Source organism: Euprymna scolopes, chromosome 7, assembly GCF_053919585.1.
Source record: "Euprymna scolopes isolate OS-2025 chromosome 7, ASM5391958v1, whole genome shotgun sequence".
Taxonomy (NCBI): Eukaryota; Metazoa; Mollusca; class Cephalopoda; order Sepiida; family Sepiolidae; genus Euprymna; species Euprymna scolopes.
In genome coordinates this window covers 14,955,014-14,978,621 of record NC_136488.1, presented here as the reverse complement: position 1 = coordinate 14,978,621, position 23,608 = coordinate 14,955,014, and the positions used below count along the sequence as shown (strand labels likewise).

The window sequence follows — 23,608 nt, the reverse complement described above, 5'->3', positions numbered from 1 at the left end:
CCCAAATTCATTTTCTAAACAGTCTAACAGATAAATTCATCAAACAGAACAAAGTTAACTCCACTGCTTCGCAAATAATTACAAACATCAGTTAAACCAGGGGTTCTTAGTCCTAGGGGTCCGTGGAATATTTCTAGGGATCGATAGGAAAAATATAGCAAATTGGGGTCCACAATGATATTTTGGTGATCCATGAAGAAACCCAATTATTATTAAAAATTTGATTTCTGCTGTAATTTTGGTTTGACATGAACAAAAGCTAAAGTAGACATTCAAACGAATTGAAATGTATTTTCTGGATTTCGAAAAAATTTCCATAAAATTGCCTTAAAATCAATAAAAGAAATAGTTTTCATTTAAAAATAATGCTTAATTATATACTTCTTTGTTTATTAAAACCCCAAAATTTATATTAGTGAAAAAATAGAATATTGTTTTATGACCAATAGTTATGAGAAGTTCACCAAGAAAATAGAAGGGAAAAGGGGTCCATGGGTGAAAAAAAGAAGAAAAAAAAGGTTGAGAACCACTGAAAATCATTGCCTGAATGTTCAATGGTTGAACTGGTATTTCTTGTTTAAGATTCAATTCTTTTTACTTGATTGTTCACCATTGTTTAAAATATGTTCTTTTCTCTTTACAAAATTAGAAATAAATACGAGGTACGTCTCAAAAGTAATGCCTCATATTTTTTATTCCGCCCGAATGGATCAGAGGAGATTAGAAATATCATTGTCATGATGACTGAATTTATACATTTATGACCTGAAAGTTTCATCTCTCTTTCACAAATATTGATGGTGTGAGAATCTAAGAAAGCAACCCCTGTCATTTACCTGAGTCAGAAGCAGGCGCCATTGAATTCCTCCATACAGATAGAATCTTATCTTTTTGGTGTGTGATGAGGTGATTTGTGCAATATTCTTTTCATTTAACAATCGATATAATTTAATTCCTGCTAGAGTTTGATCATAAAACAATACTTATATACAATGAAAAACGTTCTGTTTCTTAACGAGTTTTGGGTAACCTGTCACATCAGAAACATCGATAATTCAAAATACTGAGTTTTTAGTGTTTGTAAAAATTTTTTGTTATGGTGACCGAATTTATGCATTTATGACCTGAAAGTTTCATCTCACTGTGGAAGGTATTGGTGAGATGGGTTCGTCGATTTCAAAAGGTGCATTTCGTCTCAGGAAGCCAATATTTTCAGACAGCCTGATCTGGTAGCACCAGGTGTATTATTAAACCTCAGACATAAAATCATTAAAAATTAAACTTTAGATTTAATTTTTCTGATTTATTTAGAGTTTAAATTTTGGAAACATGTTTACATCTGCTGACCTTCAAAAATCTTTTCTTTTTCCACTCCTAGGTATATATACCCAAACTTTCTCTTCCCAAGGGTTATGCTTTATAAAGTCTATCCCAGAAAGAGACCATTCCTTCTCATTTCTCGCTGATGACATCACAGCCACAGCATAATCACCCCTCCCCTCCCCTCTCAATATGTAACATATGAACCTGTTCCAGATCAAACCATTTCCTAATTGCATACTTTAGCAAGAAACTATTCACTCATGTTAAGAGCGCATTAGGATTTTAATTATTCATTGAGGAAGTAGAAATAGGCAGTGAAGGTTTCAGCATTTTCATTTATCATAATTTTTTCTTTTTCTTTTTGCAATAGAGACAAACAAAACAAACCTGTCGAATACTATGGTAACATGGACAGGAAAACAACGTTAACACTACAACTTTTTTTTTTTTACATGGAGGTCACCCCTTATCAAGGCCCAGAAGCCACTCGGGATAAGTAATCAATGGGATAGTGTTGTAGTATTCGTTAGTATTCGAGATTTGATAAAGTGTCATTACTTAAGGGGGAGGTACATCAGGAATTTGTTTAGGTTGACATCCAAGTTGAATTCAGGAGGGAAACAGGCAAGCGGCAGAGAGTTCCACAGGCGTGCAGTTCTAAGAAAGAAGCTTTGTTCATGGAATCTACATTTTGATTTAGGCACAGATATAAGAGTGGGGAAAATTATTGACAGTGGTTTCAGCTAAACGGGTGTTTATCATGAAGGATTGGCGAGGGGGGGGGCCCGAGATTAAAACTCAGACGAGCACTCACCATGGAAATAACGATAAAACAAAGATAGGCTCGCAACGTCTTGTTTTAAATTCCTATTCACTCCATACAAGGTATATTATTACTTGAACATAAGGGACTACTATTTTGAACCATGTCTATAGAGGCACTATGTAGGGAGTTAAACAGTGAGATGTCTGTTTACATAACATTTAAATTTTTACATGTTAGTACAGCCAGGGAAGCAGGAAAGAAGGAGGAGGAATTCCAAAGCCCAGTTGTTCAAGGGAAGACATTCTCAGAGTAGAAAGCTTTCTGGCATCTAAGACCGCTACAGTGAAGGGGTGGGATTATACTGCTTGTCCTGTTAAGCAGTGAGGGCACAAGTGCTATGAGTTCGTCAGAGCGCATTCCATTAAAGTACTTGTAAAACAGGCACAAACATGCAGCATTCCGGCGATGGGACAGGGATTGGTATTTGATTGAGAGTGTGGGAGTTATGAGGTTGGATACACTTTTTTGGACCCTGTCTAAAAGCGAGAGACTAATAGAATGTTATGAGGTAGAAAAGCAGAAAGCATTTAGAGAATAACTGGATTCACATACTGACACGAACTGTAGGATCAGCATGTCATGTTTAAATTGTTGCGTCACTTATGTTGATACCTTCATGAAACGTATGGATTCATCTATGGACCAAATATAAAGGTAAAATAGATCAGTGGTCTGCAACCTTATTGCTTCTGGGGGTTGGTTCACGAGTTTAAAGCGGACCAAATAAATGAAAAAAAAAAAAACCGTAAAAATAAAAATACTGGATTTCTTTACTTTTCTTCCGGTAAGCCAACGTAAGATGCCAAGTCAGGTTTTAATGAAAGAAAATATTCAGCTCCCTCAAAATTGTACTTTGCATTGGGACAATTTTTTTTTTAAATTACCTCAGTTTAAAAATATTTCTTTGCTCTCAATTGAAGATAGAATAGATACTACACTTTGATCCTAGCTCGGTCTAAATGTAAATGTACATTGAATAATTTTCAGTCAGCATACTGATTTTTCTATTAATACCACAAATCTCTATTGATATAAAGATAAGTATGTGTATATATATGTGTACATATAGAATTCACTCCTGAACTAATGAACCGATCATTTTGAATTTCAGAACACAGCTGTTAGACATAAAGTAGTAATGTGGACTATATTTGATTTAGTTTTTTAACCAATAAATAATTTACTTGAGTAATCTGTATCAGATTCATGATGATGATGGTGGTGGTGGTGGTGGTGATGATGATGATGATGATGATGATGATGATGATGATGATGATGATGATGAGATAAAAAATGGAAAATATCTTCTTTTTTTGATACTTTAGCAATATATATTAAACATCAATTAATAAATATTTCTCCAAATTTTAGTTTCTTTGGAATATTTTAAAGAGTTTTAGCAAGAAATAAGATAAGCACAATCACTCATTTGAAAATTTATTTACATCAGATTTGCATTGACTTTGCTTCATAATTATTAGACATCAATAAAGCAAGATTTCTTGAATTTCAATTTCTTCTTAAGACACCCTGCATCCCTGATTTTAGTACAGCCTTAAATTTAAGACGTTTTCTAGAATCCAAATCACGTAATCATGTATTGAAAGTCTATTTACATATTATACTAGCAGGCCACCCGGCCTTGCCCAGTCATAAAATATGCATAAATATTATATTTTAATTTATACAGAAACTGAGACATGTGCACGCAAGGATTATGCTTTTTCTAAACAGTTAACTTCTTGTAAGTCAAAAAAAGAGAAAAAAATATGCGAGCTAAGATCGAAACCAAAACCTAAAGACTGAGTCAAGTTAACCATTAGAATATATATATATAGGCATTAGACTTGAGAAGAGCTTTAAAATGTGTTTCTAAACCTACTTATTCGTAACATAATGAATCTTTCATGTGAACCATTCACGCTTGCGCATTCATGGAACAGTTAGACGACCCCCACATACTAATTTGATGACCCCCACATACCAATTTTTCAATTTTTACCCCTTAGCAGCTCGTTTTTCCAGATAAAAACCATTAAAATGTTTTCCACATGTTTGAATATGCTATGTACCAAATTTCAATTCTGTAGATCAAAAATCCGTTGAGTATATAGGTTAAGAAGTGTCGTCACACACACATTCTCACTTTTAGAAATATATAGATTATTATAGTTTTAGTATCATTAGACTGAGTTAATGTTCAGGAGAGATGGAGCAACATACAAGATTATAGTTTTAGTATCATTAGACTGAGTTAATGTTCAGGAGAGATGGAGCAACATACAAGATTATAGTTTTAGTATCATTAGACTGAGTTAATGTTCAGGAGAGATGGAGCAACATACAAGATTATAGTTTTAGTATCATTAGACTGAGTTAATGTTCAGGAGAGATGGAGCAACATACAAGATTATAGTTTTAGTATCATTAGACTGAGTTAATGTTCAGGAGAGATGGAGCAACATACAAGATTATAGTTTTAGTATCATTAGACTGAGTTAATGTTCAGGAGAGATGGAGCAACATACAAGATTATAGTTTTAGTATCATTAGACTGAGTTAATGTTCAGGAGAGATGGAGCAACATACAAGATTATAGTTTTAGTATCATTAGACTGAGTTAATGTTCAGGAGAGATGGAGCAACATACAAGATTATAGTTTTAGTATCATTAGACTGAGTTAATGTTCAGGAGAGATGGAGCAACATACAAGATTATAGTTTTAGTATCATTAGACTGAGTTAATGTTCAGGAGAGATGGAGCAGCATACAAGATTATAGTTTTAGTATCATTAGACTGAGTTAATGTTCAGGAGAGGTGGAGTAACATACAAGATTATAGTTTTAGTATCATTAGACTGAGTTAATGTTCAGGAGAGATGGAGCAACATACAAGATTATAGGTCTGTAAGGTTTTCTGTATCTAAGACAGTCTGCATTACTTAGATTATTCAGATTAATGTTCTCATTTTGAGTGTTATTCACACAACATTTCAGTCGATGTAGCTTCCAAACTTATAAGAAAGATTCCCGATTTCAACAAGATGCACTTGAAGAAGGTCAGAGGTTACATTGACCGAAACGTTACGTGAAGATGAGAACAGTAATCTGAATATTGTAAAGAATATGAATTATCAGTCCTCATCTAAAGAAAATCAGAAACATAAAAAGAGTCTTCATTGTCGGACTGACTTCCTCATCTTGGTTGTTATAGTCACAACGTTTCGGCCGTTTTACCCTCCGGCCTCCATCAGGTGTTTTGTATCGAACTAGGGAACCGTTTGTTAAGAGTCTCGAACCCAACCCTTTATTATTATTACAGAGGTACCGTGTTCGGACTCCAGCTAGGCTCTGGATGCTGATTCTCTGTTTTGAATGTTACTTTTCACTGCCTTCGTTCAGGATTGAACTCAGCACCTTTGGGTAACTGTAAACTTTGACACAACGTCTAGGACCACTCGGCCATATGTCACTGGGACAATTCTTCAAACACCTGATGAAGGCCGGAGGGCAAAATGGCCAAAACGTTGTGACGTTAACAAGCAAGATGAGGAAGTCAGTCCGACAATCTCAATTAATGAAAACACCTCATCTAAAAAATACAGACAATTACTATAAAAAGAGTCTGATTATCAAATGTTTGCTTCCGGCATGAAATGCATTCACCCCTCCCCAATTTGCCCCCCCCCTCCCGCAAAAAAAAAAAGAAAAGCTTCATGACAAAATGATGTACCAAAAATATATCCTTTCTGAACTCATTAACATCAATGGCCAGAAGATCCAGGAAATTGTCAAATGAATTAGTAATTATTTCCGAACAATAATGATTTTTATGTAAGACGTTAATGATCACGGTCATCTAATCTGGTTCAGGGTTTGACCTTTTATGTACAGAAATATCATCACAGGTCATCATATGTCAGAGAACAAGATGTCATCATAAAAACGGCTGAAATTATTCATTTTTGAAAAATTAATAATTTTTTGTCAGCAAATGCAAAACAGAATTTCATTGGGTTCTTTTCAATAAAACATACCAATGTTTAGATGCTAGTATGTTAATATAGCGTTAAAAACGGAATTTTGCAGATAGATGAAACAGAAAAGTAGAAAATTCCATTAGAAGTTGAAATTTCGAATTAAATCTGCATCTTTAGGATCTTATGACACAGACAGGAAGTCTTTAGTGACATGTAGTAGTTAAGCTGATAAAATCTTTCTCTCACTTTTGAAATACGAAGGAGAGCAGTCATGTTTGAGACAGCTGTTCCCTTTCTCTGTGATTGATAGATTGGAGAAAGACTCACAGGGTATTATATATGTATACTTTTTACTGTAAAAAAAACCCCCAAAACTGAAAGACTAATAAAACCTCAAATGATTGTATGCTGTTGTCAATATTAATAACTTTTTGTTAGTACAAAGAAGGGATAAACAGCTGCTTCCACATATTTACTGGAACTATTACTACTTCTATTAGTGTAAATAGACATTACTGCGCACTGATCCGACTACCTACAATGTATCAACAAGATTACAGCTGCTTTTTTTTTTGTCAGCAAGACAGGGCATCTGGTGGATCCAAAATGTTACAGACGCGTTATAAGTGCCATGTAACATTACAGAAACAATATTTAATCTGATGAATTGGACAATAACATTACTTATGATATTCTGAGTTTACAACAATTCTGTCAGAACGTCAACAATTCACATTTCTTTAGGTTTTGTAGGGTTAAGTGATGAATGATGTAATCGATACTGATGTATAGTGTGAAATTAGCAAGCTGAGTTAAAATCCCATCAAGAGATGAATTAACACCATTGGGAAAGGTATTAACTCCACAAATCAAGCAGCTAATTGATTGGCTTAATGGATAACTTCATAGCTTATAGAATCGGTTATGCAATGTTCAGATATGTTGTTTAGATCGGTGATAGCATCTGTTGGGATATATAGGAGGAGTCTGTTTCTAATTTTAATTTGTGCCAATTTTCATCTTTAGAGATCGGAGTTCTGTTGAGGTTTTTCATTTCTCTTGCTTCTTCCTCAGTAAGTTCTGTGATTTCGTAGTCTTCTATCTTCTTAGTTTCAGTGATTATATTTTGCCAGTCTCCTACTTATGCGTTTTCACCAAGGAGTGTTTCATGATCTGTTACATCATTTATATTCTGTATGATTTCAATTAGTTCCATCTCTGAAAACCATCCTCTCTTGAAGATCTGTCTTAATTGATTTGCTATCTTTTGTTCCATTCCATGGTCGTCATTAGACATGCTCTGTTATTTTACATTCACATCCAAAAGCTTCGTTTATGTGGGTTGTTTCTACAGTGGCATTTCATTACTAGTCTATTCTCTTTTGTGGTCCATTTCTTTCTATAGCTTTTTGTTTTGGTAATTTTTCATTCCTGTTTCCTTGTGTGTTTGCTCTGTGTTATTGTCATACCAGGAATTAGACAAGTTACTTGCATGTTTTTAGTCTGTGATTGCCTTGTTCTTGAACTTAGAGGCACCAACATTGACAGGATGCAGACTATGCCTCCCAGGTTCGTCAACGCAGGAACATCTGTCAATTGTGACACTCAGGTCTTTCTTCAGAGTTCCACGACTTGTATCATTATTATGCAGTATTATGCATATTTTGGTGTATGTGGCAACACACGGCACATGTTTATTTTACTTGTAATTCTTTCTCAGGGATAGTGTTTATCTCATTTTCTTTAGTGACAAGGTGCACTATCAGACTTATATTAAAGCACAGTTACAACACACAACACAGTTACAAAAATATATATTAAGTATCTACTTAGTATAAGTTTTCTTAGCCCTCCCTCAAACGACGATAGATTCTCCCAAATATCTATGTAGCACATTGATGCATGGATTTAGCAGGAAGACATCATTTTATAGTTAACTTATTTATCCTTTTACTTGCTTTCGTATCTTCATTTTGGTTTGAACATTTAAAGATGGAACAAATAAAATATTCCCAGACTACTACTACTACTACTACTACTACTACTACTACTACTACTACTCTTTATTATTTCATCATCTAATTTACATATGTGTCTGTGGCATGTCACACTTTCTCAAAATGTTCACAAAAACATCAAGAAGTGAGAGATGGGTTACTTGTTCAGTTCATTATAATTTACAGCTAATTAGAATAATTAGAATATTATTTTTTCAAAAATAACTAAATTCCAGAACAAAGGATGTAATAGCATGTATTTTGTTTTATTAAAATATAAGACTTTATTTAAGTAATATACTTAATATATACTATTACTGCAAGCTTGCCTATATTGAAAATACTTGCTTCCTGGCTAGCCAATCAAACCATCTAATATAGTTAGTCTTATTTTCAATTATATTCAAAATATAATACAGTGCCATTAGCAAAGAAAAAGTTACCTATGAAAACGAACCTCCTAAATTAAAACCTTGAATAATTATCTAAACTCGAATGTAAATTAATATTAAGCCGACTTTACAAATTGATAAAAGTTAATTATTGGATTTTAATTCATTATAAGGTGAAGCTCCAATGATTCAAACTCGATAGATAACAACAAACTTCCACCCATTAATATCGGAGGGGAGATTATCATCAAAAGTGTCCTGAATTGATAACTTAGCACCGGACTTACTACTTAGATATAAATAAGCCACTTGTACCCATTCCCCTCCTCCCCCCTTTTTTTTTAAATAAGGAATAGATAATACAGTGGATGTGTTATCGGCAGCTCAAGTAACTCTTGCTTCTCCTTTTTTGTCCCTCAGTCCTCATCCAATGAGTGATTTTTCTGACAAAGGGAGAAGAAAAAGCTGCTTAAAGGTCGGTAGTACTTGGTGAACAGTAGTCTAAGATGTCGGAAATTTTTCTGTCTCTATGTCTGTCCTTGTGGCCATGTCACTAGTAAGGGTGCTGGAGGTACACGTTTTGTCTGGGCTGACGTTATCCACCTGATAGTCAGGGACCCGAACCTGGGATTAACCACTAAGGAGGCTGTCCTATCAGCAGGCGCAAAGTACTGGGACTGCTGTATTGCGATTTGGTGAGTGGATCTGGACCATGCAGTAGTCTCTGGTGGGGCCTCTCGATGCCATACTAGTAGGTAATTGTTACGGCTTTACCTTTTCTTGTGCTACAAAAAAAAAAAAAATTTCCTGTCTTTTTCTCTCTTACTTTCCCTCTCTGTACTCTGTACTGCACTAACCAAGTATGCCGACCTAGTCCACAAATCCCAAAACCTCAACATGAAATATCTCCAGAATAAAAACTCGAACAAACCTAGAACCCCATCTTCCAACGTAGACCCCTACTACCAGGTCTCCTTCTCCAACATCAAGGGTCTACGTTCCAACCTTCCAGAGGTTGAAACACAATTACAGGAGACGAAACCGGACATATTATTTCTAAGCGAAACTGGAATAGGGCCGACCACTTCCCTAGATGAGTTCATAATTAACGGATACTCTAACTTAACAGCTAAATCTGACCCCCAAGATCGCCATGGGCATGGAATATGTGCCTACATTAAAGATGGCTTCTCGTGTGGCAGGGATATCTCTAGAGAAGATCCTAATTTACCCTATATGTGCTTCAGGGTTGCACTTGCTAACACCACTGCATTTATATTTGCCCTCTATCGGCCCCACAACAGCAGAGTTACTATCTTTAAGAGCATATCTGAGAAAATAGATCACATCCTGTCTGCACATCCCTCGGCTAACATCCACATCTGTGGTGACTTCAACGTCCATAACATGAAATGGCTGACCTATTCAAATAAGACAGACGACGAGGGGAAGTTTTGTCATGATTTTGCCATTGCTTATGACCTCACTCAGATTGTTCGCGAACCCACCCGTGTGCCCGATACACCCGGTCAATATGCAAGCCTCCTAGACCTTTTTCTCTCAACTTCCCCTGAGCTATGTTCATGTTCCATTCATTCTCCTCTAGGATCCTCCGACCACTCCGTCATATAAGTTAAGATAAAAACGACGTGTAATAAGTCCCCAGACGTACCCCTCCACCGTACTGTATACCGATACTCTATGGCTGACTGGGACAGCTTCCGTACATTCATACCTGATTTACCTCTGCACTCCATGTTTAAAAAGGATGTGTCCTTTATAGTATCAGACCTGACCGAATGGCTAATTGTAGGTATAGACCAATTCATACCATCTAAAAAATTCCAACAAAAACCTAACAGCCAGCCATGGTTCTCCCCAGAATGTGCTGCTGCTATCGCGCACAGAAATCACTTTTTCCATAGCTACCAACGTAATAGATGCACTGAGACTAAAGCTGCTTTCAGGACTGCCAGCAACCACTGTAAAAGAGTAATAAAAATGCAAGAGAGCTATATGCCCAGTCTCTTAAATCCAAGGTATTCCCACCAGTTTTGGCTAAAAACAAATAGGATCCTGAACAGAAGTGTGCGTTCTATCCAAACCATTATCAATGGACCAGAGGTCATCTCGTCAGCGTCAGGCAAGGCCAAACTATTTGCAAAGAACTTTGCAGCTAATTCTACCCTATGCGACGAAGGCCATCAACTCCCCATATTTCCTTCTATAACACACAACACGCTAGGTAACATACAAATATCTGTGCATGAAGTCGCCAAGGTAATAAAGAACCTTGATTCCAGTAAAGCAAATGGCCCTGACGGCATCCCAATTATAGTGTTAAAAAAGCTTCAACGAGAACTTGCTCCCATACTTACGAAACTATTTAAGCGCTGCCTTAAGGAGAAGTGCTTTCCGACTCCCTGGAAGACCTCATCAGTTCGCCCTGTATTTAAGAATTCAGGTGATAAGTCATCTCCCTCTCAGTACAGACCAATAAGTCTCCTGTGTGTTATGAGTAAGTTGCTGGAATCCATATTAAATAGAGAAATAGTCAACCACCTCAGCAGAAACAACCTTCTTAGTGACACATAATATGGTTTCCGCTCTGCGAGATCTACCGCAGATGTGCTAACGGTTATATCTCACAGGATTAGTGAATCTCTTGACAAAGGCTTCCTTTCTAGGGCAATTGCTCTTGACATATCAAAGGCCTTTGACAAGGTATGGCATAAGGGTCTACTTCAGAAGATTTCCAGCTACAGTATAACTGGAAATGTTTTCTCAATCATTAAATCATTTCTCTCCGATAGGCTCATAAGAGTAGTGGTAGATGGACAAAAATTGTAGGCCTGCAGTATTAATGCTGGAGTCCCTCAGGGGTCAATCCTGGGCCCAACTCTCTTCCTGATCTACATCAATACTTAAATCATTCGTAGATATCTATGCTGATGAACGACCATCTACGGCAACACATCAAAGGCTGTAAATGACAAAGTTCTCTCTGATTCTCTCTCCTCTGATCTCGAGTGCGTGGTTCAGTGGGGGAAGATGTGGCTGGTTACCTTTAATGCATCTAAAACCAAACTCCTATCCTTACATCATCAACGCTCTGATCCCCATCTGGCATCAATTGTGATGGATGGCTCTCGTCTGGGAGCGGCCCTGTGTTTTGACAAGCTTCTGGGTTTGACCTTTACTCCTGATCTGAAATGGAACACGTACATCAAGTCTGTTGCCAAGGTCGCTGGAAAGATGGTGGGATCCTTCTACCGCTCCAGAGATATCTCACTACTGATGCAATTCTCTATCTATATAAAAGCCAAGTACGTCCAAGGATGGAATACTGCTGCTATATCTGGGCAGGAGCTGCTAAAAACAGCCTATCCTGCCTTGACAGAGTACAAAATAGACTCTGTGGCTTAGTGAGGGATGCCCTTTTCTCTACCCTGCAACCTCTCTCCCACAGAAGAGACGTTGCGAGCCTATCCTTGTTTTATCGTTATTTCCATGGCAGGTGCTCGTCTGAGCTCCAATCTCTGGTCCCCCCTCACCAATCTTTCACGAAAAACACCCGTCTAGCTGAATCCACTGTGAAAAATTTCCCCCACTCTTTATCTGTGCCTAAATCGAAGCGTGGATTCCATGAACAAAGCTTCTTTCTTAGAACTGCACGCCTGTGGAACTCTGTTCCGTCTGCCTGCTTCCCACCGAACTACAATTGGATGTCTTCAAGTCCAACGTTAACAAATTCTTAATGAACTGCCCCCTTAAGTAAACACTTCATCAAATCCCCACACTAACGTAATGTAGTTGCAATAACCCTTATCCCTGAGTGGCTTCCGGGCCTTGATAAGTGGTGACCACTGTGTAAAAAAAAAAAAAAATCTTAGGCAAACAAACTTTGATGAATTCACATTTTTGTAATGGATATATAACAATCATAAATTTTTATTTTTCCTCGCAGATAAACCTCTCTCTTAGTCAATTTGGTCACACACTGACCAATCAGCTTGCCGGGCACATTGGTTTTATCTGCCCATTTAAGAACTACTTCAGCCACTTTGGGAATCACAGTCGGTCAGCAGATAAAACTCATGAAGCAATGAGGAAAGATGTTGCTTCTCTCTCTCCTTGCTTTTCCTTTTGTGCAACGGTTTTCATTACATACTACTAATTTATAAAAGTGCACCTCATTTCTATATTCATTCATTTACTTATTTCGCATGAATCAGACCATTCTATTGTTGGCATTAGTGTCCCTGATACATTTCGAGTTAGATTTTTTCTTAGGGTATTGGTTTCTTTAGAGTACTTACAGGGACCACATGAAAGTTGCCAACATTTTAAGTGAAAGTGTTTCTGTGGAACGAACGGAATTTGAATTGGATACACAGTTCGACAGCCCGTGTCGTTAACCACTTAGCCACCATCACCTTCTATAATATATACTGATCATATTTGAAACATTCATCTTTTATATCTTTTATATGTTTTAAGATGGTCGACAGTGTATTTGTAATCTAAACTACAAATCTGATGCTTTTTTTTTCTAGGATCAACATGACGTTAATGTGGAAGTGGATTCCTTTGATGGTCCGATTAAAAACAGACAATGTCGGGATGTTTTATTCCTTATCTTGTTCGTTGCATTTCTGGGAGGAATGGTAAGTTCTGAAATTCCGACATCAGTCAAAACATAAAAAGCAAAAATGCATATGAACATGACTGAAAAAATAAAACAAAAACAAACAAACAAACAAACAAACAAACAAAAAAAAAGATTTAAACTGTTGTCGGTTTAGCAGGGTTTCTCGGCATTTCCCAGTATTCTCATTACTGTAAATTACATACATATGAACATAACTGAAAAACAAAACAAAACAAAACAAAACAAAAGCAAACAAAAAAACAAAAAGTAGATTTAAACTGTTGTCGGTTTAACAGGGTTTCTCGGCATTGCCCAATATTCTCATTACTGTAAATTACATAGATGAAAGAAAAAGATCAAAGTAAAATTAGACAATCGGATAATATTGTAATTCAAATTTTATTTAATTCATTTGGGATAAAACCAGAGTAAAATTCTTGGTGTTTATGCAGTATAACGACCTATCGTCGGAAGTTTGCTAACATTCATTTCTTATAAAAATAATCTAAATATTCATCTTGATTTGAAAAAATAATAAGAAAAAGAAAAAAAAAGAAAAAATCATATCATTTTTTTTGTTTGTTTCAGTTGTTTGTTATTCAAAACATTGATATTCATTCTTAAACTTACCTTACAATGAATGTTTTTTCTTGATTTTAATTTTAATTTTATAAAAGTTTTGTAAAAATTGTCTGATAATACTTCAACAATGTTGTTTCCAGTTCATTTTTCAAGTAATTTTTTATTGAATTAATTTCGTACAAACAAATGTAATATATTTTTCATTGAAAAAAATTGGCCAGAGTTTGTATGAAAAAAAAAGCATAACATTTTCGTTTGGAATCTTCAGACATCTTCTCTGTTATAAAAAAGACAAAATAGGCAAGAGCGTTTGTGTATGTCCATTAAAAACTTTTTGTGTCAAGGTTTTCGTGTCGGTTAGATTCCGGGAGAAGTTTTCTTATACTTCCGAGATCGTAATATTTCAGATTTGCAAACGAACATTGTCTCTATCTTTTTTTGATCGAGTTTTAAAAAATTCCCACTTTTTTAGTGTTTGTCTTTTTCATATAAATAAAGTGAAACTAATCGAATGCAAACACGCAACCACCTGGCCTTCAAGCAAGCCACATTTCTAGGCGGAAATCACGTGATTTATGACTTCCATTTTTTGTCTCCTCTCTCTTGAGCTCCTCTGTGATATCTAACACAAAGCATGCAATTGAACAGAATGAAGCTTACTACTTCTACTACTAGTTGACAAAATAAAGAAGAGAATGTTGCTACATTTTTATGGAAGAACTATTTACGAGTGTGGGGGGGTGTTATGGAATAGCACTATAGCAGAGCATTGATGTGCATATGGCAGCAGCAGCTATACGACAACCAACATATGCAAATGACCAAGCCAGGTGCGAGGTTATGTTACAGCGAGGAAGAAGAAAAGAAAAAGATTATAAAAAAAATGTGGCCCGATAAGGACAGAGATAGATGTGTTATACATGTGAACTGAGCGCGACAGGGAAAGAAGTGGCTTGAGAGTGACAGAAAAAAACTCATCCTAAATATGGCCAGACAAGAACAGATTACCACGTGTTCGACACGGCAGAGTTTTGTTAAGCATATTGGAGTACGAGAAGACTTTTGAACAAGAGACAAGGCGTTATTCTGGAAAGTACCTGTAAATAAATGTCTCTTGTTTCTACTGAAAAAAGTGAGTTTAATTCTTTATTTGTCTTTATTTCCTTCTGACTGTCTGCATACAACGTGTGGGCCCTGTGTATTGGAAAGTAAAGACTATGTTACATCATCACCTTGGTCTCATTCCCAAATCCGCTAAACTTTTTACTTTATTTTATTTGTGTGTTTTTTTTCTGATCTTATTTCTTTTAACTATTTTAGGGATACACATCCTATTTGACGTTCAAATCTGGTCCACCGGAATGTTTGAAACTTGGCAACATCGATAAATGCAAGTAGGTGACCATTTTTTAAATTTTTTATTATATCCCTGTAAACAAATGAAAGATGTCACCCGACATTGTTATATACCTCTCAAAAGGGTTATGTCTTTGATCAGGAGTGACAATGTTCTTGGAGATTCTTCCTCAGAAATAATAACTTGATAACATCATAATGACTACGATTTTATCTTAAAATATATTTTACTTATCTGCATAAATATCCGCCTTTCTTTAACTAAGAATTGTTTCTGACTAGATCATTCCCACAACTGTCTAAATATCTGTGAAAATATTTTGAACGCCCAAAATATTTATGAAAACATTTTGAAATTTCAAAATATTTATGAAAACATTTTGAAATTTCAAAATATTTATGAAAACATTTTGAAATTTCAAAATATTTATGAAAACATTTTGGAGTTTCAAAATATTTATGAAAATATTTTGAAATTTCAAAATATTTATGAAAACATTTTGAAGTTTCAAAATATTTATGAAAACATTTTGAAATTTCAAAATATTTATGAAAACATTTTGAAGTTTCAAAATATTTATGAAAATATTTTGGAATTTCGAAGTATTTATGGAAATATTTTGAAGTTTCAAAATATTTATGGAAACATTTTGGAATTTCAAAATATAAAAACATTTTAGAATTTCAAAATACGAAAATATTTTAGAATTTCTAAATATTTATGGAAACATTTTGAAGTTCCAAAATATTTTCATAAATATTTTGGAATCTCAAAATATTTACGGACACATTTCGGAATTTCAAAATATTTATGAAAATATTTTGGAATTTCAAAATATTTCTGGAAACATTTTGAAGTATAAAAATATTTATAGAAATATTTTGGATATATTACTTGTATTGATCGAACTATTGTTCTCATCTTCAGTTTTATTTGTATAACGTTTTGGTCAGATTGTCCCACGACCGTCCTCAGCCATGTTGATTGTTGTTTAGAAAAGGAAAAAGTTACTGGCTCTGTAGGATTTTCGTATTCTGTGAGTTAGTCTCTATTTTATGGTTATTTTTTCGAATTTGTGAAAAAAATGGGTTGATAAAGGAGAGGCAACTCTAATAAATATCGACGGGGGATTATCTCCTATCCACGCCGAAATTTTAAGAATGTACAATGTTTGTTTTTTTCTACAATCAGAAACTCCCAAAAGCTGCTAAACTCTAGGCTTGGTCTGCTTAGTAATTTTTTTTGTGCTGCCTTCCTGAGTGCCTGACTCTCCACCTTGCATCCCTGTCAATTATTTGGATCTCTTTCCACAAAGGGAACTGTGTTCTTTTTTCCTTCCATATGTGATCAACTAGTCTCGACTTTTCGACTTTTCCCCGTGTCACAGCTTTATGGTGTTCTTCTAGCCTTACCTTTAGGGGGCGATCAGTCTCACCTTTGTATAGTTTTCCGCATTTGCATGACATCTGATATACACAGTTTTTGTCGTAGGACTTTTAGTCGGGGGGCTTGACTCAGACTAGGTGTTTTTTGTGAGTCGAATCATTCAGAATGTTAAACATTTTGGAGTTTCAAAATATTTACATTTGTAAATTTCAAAATATTTATGAAAACATTTTGGAATTTCAAAATATTTCTGGAAACATTTTTGAGATTTAAAATATTTCTGGAAACATTTTGGAGTTTCAAAATATTTCTGGAAACATTTTGGAATTACAAAATATTTCTGGAAACATTTTGGAATTTCAAAATATTTATGAAAACATTTTGAAATTTCCAAATATTTCTAGAAACATTTTGGAGTTTCAAAATATTTCTGGAAACTTTTTGGAATTTCCAAATAATTATGATAAACTCTTGTAAATTTATAGATTACTGCCTCTCTTCTTCTTCTTCTTCTTCTTCTTCTTCTTCTTCTTCTTCTTCTTCTCTTTTTTTTTCTTCTTCTTCTTCTTCTTCTTCTTCTTCTTCTTCTTCTTCTTCTTTTTCTATCTTTTTTCCATTATGCCTGCACCTTCCCTTTTATCTCTTCTCTCCAATACCCCTCTTCTCGTATACCCTCATCATCTATCTCTACTCTATTTGGAAATTGCAAAAAAGAAAGGCTTCCATAAATATTTATAATTTGTAAATATTTATGAAACTTTGTTTCAACGTCATAATAAACCGTCTCTCTTTTCTTCCTTTCTCTTTTTCTTCTAATCCTCTTTCTTTCTTTCTCTTCCTATATGTTTCTGAATATCTCTCTATTTTTCACTTCTCTATCTCCTCTTCCCTTTCTCCACATTCTCCTTTTTAATCATTTACATAGTTCCATTTCTCAATATTCTTGAAGACACTTCCTCAATGCCAAAAGGTTAATACATGTGTGTAAGTATGTGTGTATATAGAAACCTAATTTCTGAATGTATATTAAGGACAAGTATACAAATGAATAGTAAAGGAAATCGATAGATAAATATTAAAGAAAGGTTCATAAATTCATACATATCCTGCTTTTTATTGCGTGATTCCTTTTTGTACTCATGTTTTTGTTTTTTTTAGATCATGTCCATTCAATATATGTTTTCCCAAGGACCTGAATGTTTCTAACATCCTGATTACTTTTGGAATCAGCGATCAGGTAAGTCCATATCATTCACCTTTATAAGTTTCTGAATTTTAGAAGAATATGATTTAGTGTGAAGAGAGTTTAGCATATTGTGATTGGTTTTTCTTTTGCACTATTTTTTTTTAACTCTTTTTCACTCCAAACAAGGCGTACTGCCACTTAGACGAAAGGGGATACTTAGTAGGATCATGTCTACAGGGGCACTTAAAGTAGGGAGTTGAGTTGCCAGAGATTTGTTTGCATTACATTTAAACTTCTGCATGTTAGTAGAGTCAGAGAAGCAAGGAACAGGGAAGGAATTCCAAAGTCTAGCAACTCATGGAAAGAAACAGTTGCTTCTCAACTCCTTATTTAGAATGCTCTAGGCACCGCCAAAACTGGGGGGGCAGGTCAGTACTTTTTGACGGACCGTCTTTTTAAAAATCTACCAAAAATCAGGTAATTATCCGATCAATACGAAATTTTCAGCGATTATTAGGAGAAGAATGAACTTTATAACAGTGTACTTATTTTTCATAAACGATATTTATATATATATTTTTTTTTGCTTACAAAACCCCCCCTTGTTTTGAAGTGGGAACAAATATGCTTAAAATAATCATCTGAAACTGAACAAAACATATTGTGTTGTTGTAAGGGACAGAATTATAGATTAAAAAAAAAAAAAAAAAAAAAAAAATTGTTTGCATACCTTATTTTGACGTCTGAATATCAGAACTTCGATTGTGTTTAATTATCCCGCTTTTGAGTTTTGAAGTGTGAAATTCGGTGAATATGTTAAGTAAAATAATTAATTTAAGTTAAGCAAAACAAAAAAAAAATTTTTTTATATTTATACGAAAAAAGCCATTTTAAAATTTTTGATAAATAAATTAACAATTTTTTTTTAGCGAGCCGAATAATGCATGACCATTATTAAACAGAGCATGCTTTGAATAATCGATACAAAAAAAAAAAATTCGATAAATATTGTGCCCTTTGTGTTAAAAATAGCATCATTTTTTTCGATCTCGTTTGAAAACGTTTGCCGCCTTTCGACTACGGTGGACCAAACGCGCTGAAATAATTTTTTTTTATTCTGCTTAAAATTGCCACCTCCCCCCATTTTGGGGAGCCTGGCCCCCACACACATACACATTAAAAACCAAACTCATACAAATGGTCACCCATCTGGTACTGGCCAGCCTCAGCTTAATAATACATTGAAATTTTCGTCACTGAAAAATAAGTTTTTTTGGCCTGTTTAGTCTTCCATAGTTTTCGTCTCATCGAAAGAAAACGTAAACAGAGTCGATCTGAACTCTTCGGCGACGCGAAATATCTGGTTACATATATGAATAAGTGGAATTATTTGAAATTCAGGTACTTATATTATAATATTTTTGCATATTCTCTTAGAAAATCATCCTAAATCTTAGTTAGACAATAAATGAATAAATAAATTATTTCAAAAACCCTTTTTTTTTAATATTTAAGTACGTTTTCTGTGCAAGACAAAAAATAACAATTGTTAACTTTTTGGGAAAATTTAACATTTAAAATTGAATTAAAAATAGTAGAAAAAGTTTTACATTATTCTGTTTTCTATATGATAAAATTCAGGGTTTTATCTTTCTGGAAAAAAAAAAGTTACTCAGAAATAATGGATTTTAATAAATGTAATTTAGTTTTAAAAAACAACAACAACTTGATTTTGCGGCCATTTTTGGCGGTGCCTAAGCTGCTCCTATAGGCATGGTCCTAATTCACAGTAGCCACTTACGTTCCGGTGGCAGTTTGCTTTGCTTGGATTGAAGATGGGTAAAAGAAATATTTAATAATCTTTTGCATTTGGAACGTCTTTTTAAAAACATTTTATACTAATGAGTTACTGCTTACCAAGGCCAAGGGTCATTTGAGGGTAAGTGTTAATCAGATTATTAGTTGGATTATGAAAAGTGCTATGAGAAGATTTGAAATAATAGGTAGATGCAATTCTCTGCTTGTATTAGAGTCAAGTACATCCAAGGATGGTGTACTGCTGCCACATCCGAAGTCTCTTATCCTGCTTTGACAGAGTTAAAAAATAAGCTTCATAGCCTAGTAGGGGATGCCCTTTTCTCTTCCCTGCACCTTCTTTCTGTTTCTGCTCTATCGTTATTTTCATGAAAAGTGCTCGTCTGAACTCCAATATATGCCCCCCCCCCCGTGCCAAACTTTAATAAAAAACACTGGTCTAGATGAAACTATTATCAATAATTTTCCGTACTCTTTATCTGTGCCTAAACCTGAACGTAAATTCCATTAACAAAGCTTCTTTCTTAGAACTGCACACCATGGAACTCTGTTCCCTTTCCCTGCTTTCCAGCTGACTACAATTTTGTCATCTTCAAGTTCAACGTAAACAAGTTCTTGATGAGCCATCCCCTTAAGTAATCCAATTTACCAAATTTCCACTACTAACAATTACTACGATCCCATTGACTACTGTACACTCATTAACCCTTATCCTCGAGTGGCCTTCGAGCCTGGATAAATGGTTATTCTTTTGTAAAAAAAGAAGATGGAATAGGCCGAGTTTGAGTACATAAGAAGACGGCTTTACTATTTTTTAATATTAGACTTGAATTCGACTATGTTGTGGTCAGCAGGGAAGCACTCCTGTGGTATTATTTTATATCTAGACTTTACTTCAAAAGCAGATTACTATCATGTTATATATTTTGATGACCATTTCATCCACCTTTTTTATCTGGGTTTTTCTCTTTCATATTTTCATTTAATTTTTAAAAATGTATTTTCTTTTGATTTCAGAAAATGATGAATGATTTGAAAACAACCTGGAAAGAAATTTGCTACATGATTCTCCTCACAGTCGGTACATATGCAAATGCTTTCCTATGTCATTCAGGGAAATTCCATGGTGTATCTTTATAAGTTAGAAATTGAACAGCCATTTTGGCTATTAGGGTTTTATTATAATTAAATCGAAAATATTGTTAAAAAAAGGAAAAAAAGTGCTGTATGGTGGGAATTATTATTATTATTATTATTATTATTATTATTATTATTATTATTATGATTATGATTATTATTATGATTATTATTATTATTATCATTATGATTATTATTATTATTATTATTATTATTATGATTATTATTATTATTATTATTATTATTATTATGATTATTATTATTATTATTATTATTATTATTGTGTTTTTTAACGTTACAGTGTTGTGATGCCTTACACTGGTTAATTTTTAACCCAAGAGCGGGTTTTTACACCAAAGCTAGTGAACATATTTAAAGGATCAATTAGATGGAAAGCACCTAGCATATGGTGTTTGCTGTGCCAAGCAGAATCGACTTCTGGAGTATGGTGATGTTGTACTTGATTCCCAAGAAGTTCAACTGTTTCCCAAGAAGTTAAACTAGCGTTCAGCATTTCTATGATTGATGCAATAGAGTTATTATTATCATTATTATTATTATTCACTGAGAGTTCCCACACAAGTCATCCTTAGTGATTACTCACTGATAATAACCGGAGGTATTCTCTGGAGTGTAGATGACAACAAGTTTCCCAGATTTTCAATACTCTTTACCTCTTTCGATAACCTTTGCAAATGAACTTGCATCATTGCATCATTGCAACAGCCACTTGCCATTGACTGTTCACTGGTAATGACCATTGGTCATCAATGAAATTAGGGTGGCAATAAGCATATCCAAAATCCAGTTCTCTTCCCACACATCTAGTAGAAGTCTGGTTAGTGCTCTCTCTCCTCGATCTTTCTATCTTCCTTGGCCCTTCTGTACTATTTACTGTAGTGTCAGTTGATGCTGTCTCTTTTGTTGGGAGGATAGAGGTTAAGAGGTTAGTTTCAAAGTTCTTGGTTCTATGTGTTGTTCCTCCGTCTTTCCATTTCACTTCCATTGCTGTTTCCATACGTCCAGCTGATGCTTGTAACTCATGCGTATTAGCCTCGACATTCAAAGGTTTTCCTTAATATTTCAGCTGTTTTCATTATTGCTCTCCATTATATATTTTTAGCCATCTCCCGATTCCAATTTCTCCAATTCTTTTTTCAGAGTTTTTCAGAATTGTTCCTAGTGCTCCTACGATTATTGGCATTATCTTAACTTTTTCAACTTCCATATGCCTCTCAGCTCTCTACCCAGTTTGGTGTATTTGTTTTGCTTCTCCATCGCCTTGATATTCACCCTGTGATCTTTCAGAATGAAGAAATCTATGATTTTCTTCTTATTAACTATTATCACATCTGGTCTCCTTACTTGGATGAGTTTATCTGTTTGTACTGCGATGTCCCGTAGGATTTTATGGTTTCTGTTTTCAAATACTGCTACCAGTTTGTGCTTATACTATTTGTTTGGGTGTCAAAATACAGTTGTTTGCATAATTTCCAGTGTATTGCTTTCCCCACCTGATCATGTCTATTCTTATATTCGTTACAAATTTTCAGAAAGTTTTATAAAAATCCAAGGCATCAATTTTTTTTAATAAGCACAAAAGTGTCAATTTTAGCCATTTTAACCCGAAAGACACCCCTAGGGGGAGGGGGTAACTGGAGTTTTCCCGGAAAGTCCGTTCTGTTACTTTTTTACTCATACTATGTTTAATGTTTGTGCAAAATTTGAAAAAATTTCAAGCCGTAGTTATTGAGAAAAGTGTGGATAATCGAACGGACGAACAGACGAACGGACAAGGGTGAATTTACAGGTCCACCCTCCTTTTGTCGGGGGCCCAAAAATGTATGGTAATGATGCCCTTGTAAAATGTGGCATTGTAAATTCAAACATAGCTGGAAATCTGTGGAAACATCTCACAGACCTAGTCACCCCCCCCTTCTATTATTCATGAGGCATATGTCGGTCAAGAGGAGGCTGACATTTTGGAAGATTGACGTGTGACTATTCGCAAAGTAGTCCAAGAGGTTCAGATTAGTACAGAGTCCATAGAAACAATCATTCATGATTATTTGCATATGCATGATGGATTACCAGGTTAATTTGACCTTTCCAGAAATGAGAGCGCATTAAGTGCTTGTAGATGAATTTGGAGAAGGACATTAATTATTGAACTTCCCTCGTATGATTACACACCTTAAGTAAAATGAAGTATTTATGAATGAAAAACTTATGAATTAAATATTTACGAATGAAAAACTTATATTTCAGGTGTTGTATTGGTGCTTTGTGTGTTGTTACGTTTCTTTGCGGGCTTTATCATCTGGACAATTGTGATTTTCGTACCTTTGGCCACATGTAGCGTTTGTATATATGCATGGTAAGTATTTAAGAGATATATAAATAAAATAGCAACTTGTGTTAAATTAATTGTATATAATGACTTGCTTGCTATAGCTATTATGCTTTAGTGTTAAATAACACAGAAGGTTTAACGTCAAAACCTAACTTTTACGAAAATTATTTCGTTAATTCTCTGTGAGCATTTTATTCCAAACCATGTGTAATTAAATATATTGGTTTAAAGAATTAATCATAGTTTATGCGTAAACGTCATTAAAACTCTTCTTTTTTGGGGGATGGAGGAGATATTTACGCCGTTTCTTCATGAAGGCAGAATACAAAATCAATTGTAACAAGTTGCTTTACCAAAAAGCACAAGTTGTTATGACAAGTGAATCTTAAACAGATGTCCAAGACATCCTCGATTTTAAGCCCTTTTTTTTCTTTGGCGGGATTAGACTTTTTTATTTATTGTCTCCCAATTTTCTATCACTTGTATCTGGAACAGTGATTGCACGATTACAATATTTTCCTTCAATTCCGATACAATTACTGATTCTGTTCTGAATTCCTAATTTCGATATAATTATCAATTCCGATTTTAAAATCGCCTAACAAAGTAGCTCATTTTTCCA

The 23,608-nt window shown here is 34.6% G+C and overlaps 1 protein-coding gene across 4 annotated transcripts in view; it reads left to right on the top strand.

Annotated features, from left to right (window-relative positions):
- LOC145279612 (choline transporter-like protein 1) overlaps positions 1-23,608 on the top strand; it is a 141,575-nt gene that overhangs the window by 43,348 nt on the left and 74,619 nt on the right. For all 4 annotated transcript variants that reach the window (XM_080130806.1, XM_080130807.1, XM_080130808.1 and 1 more), the window contains 5 exons: positions 13,076-13,186; positions 15,073-15,146; positions 17,654-17,732; positions 20,514-20,577; positions 22,902-23,010. In XM_080130806.1, coding sequence (XP_079986932.1) covers positions 13,076-13,186; positions 15,073-15,146; positions 17,654-17,732; positions 20,514-20,577; positions 22,902-23,010 — 437 coding nt within the window. The remainder of the gene's footprint in view (positions 1-13,075; positions 13,187-15,072; positions 15,147-17,653; positions 17,733-20,513; positions 20,578-22,901; positions 23,011-23,608) is intronic.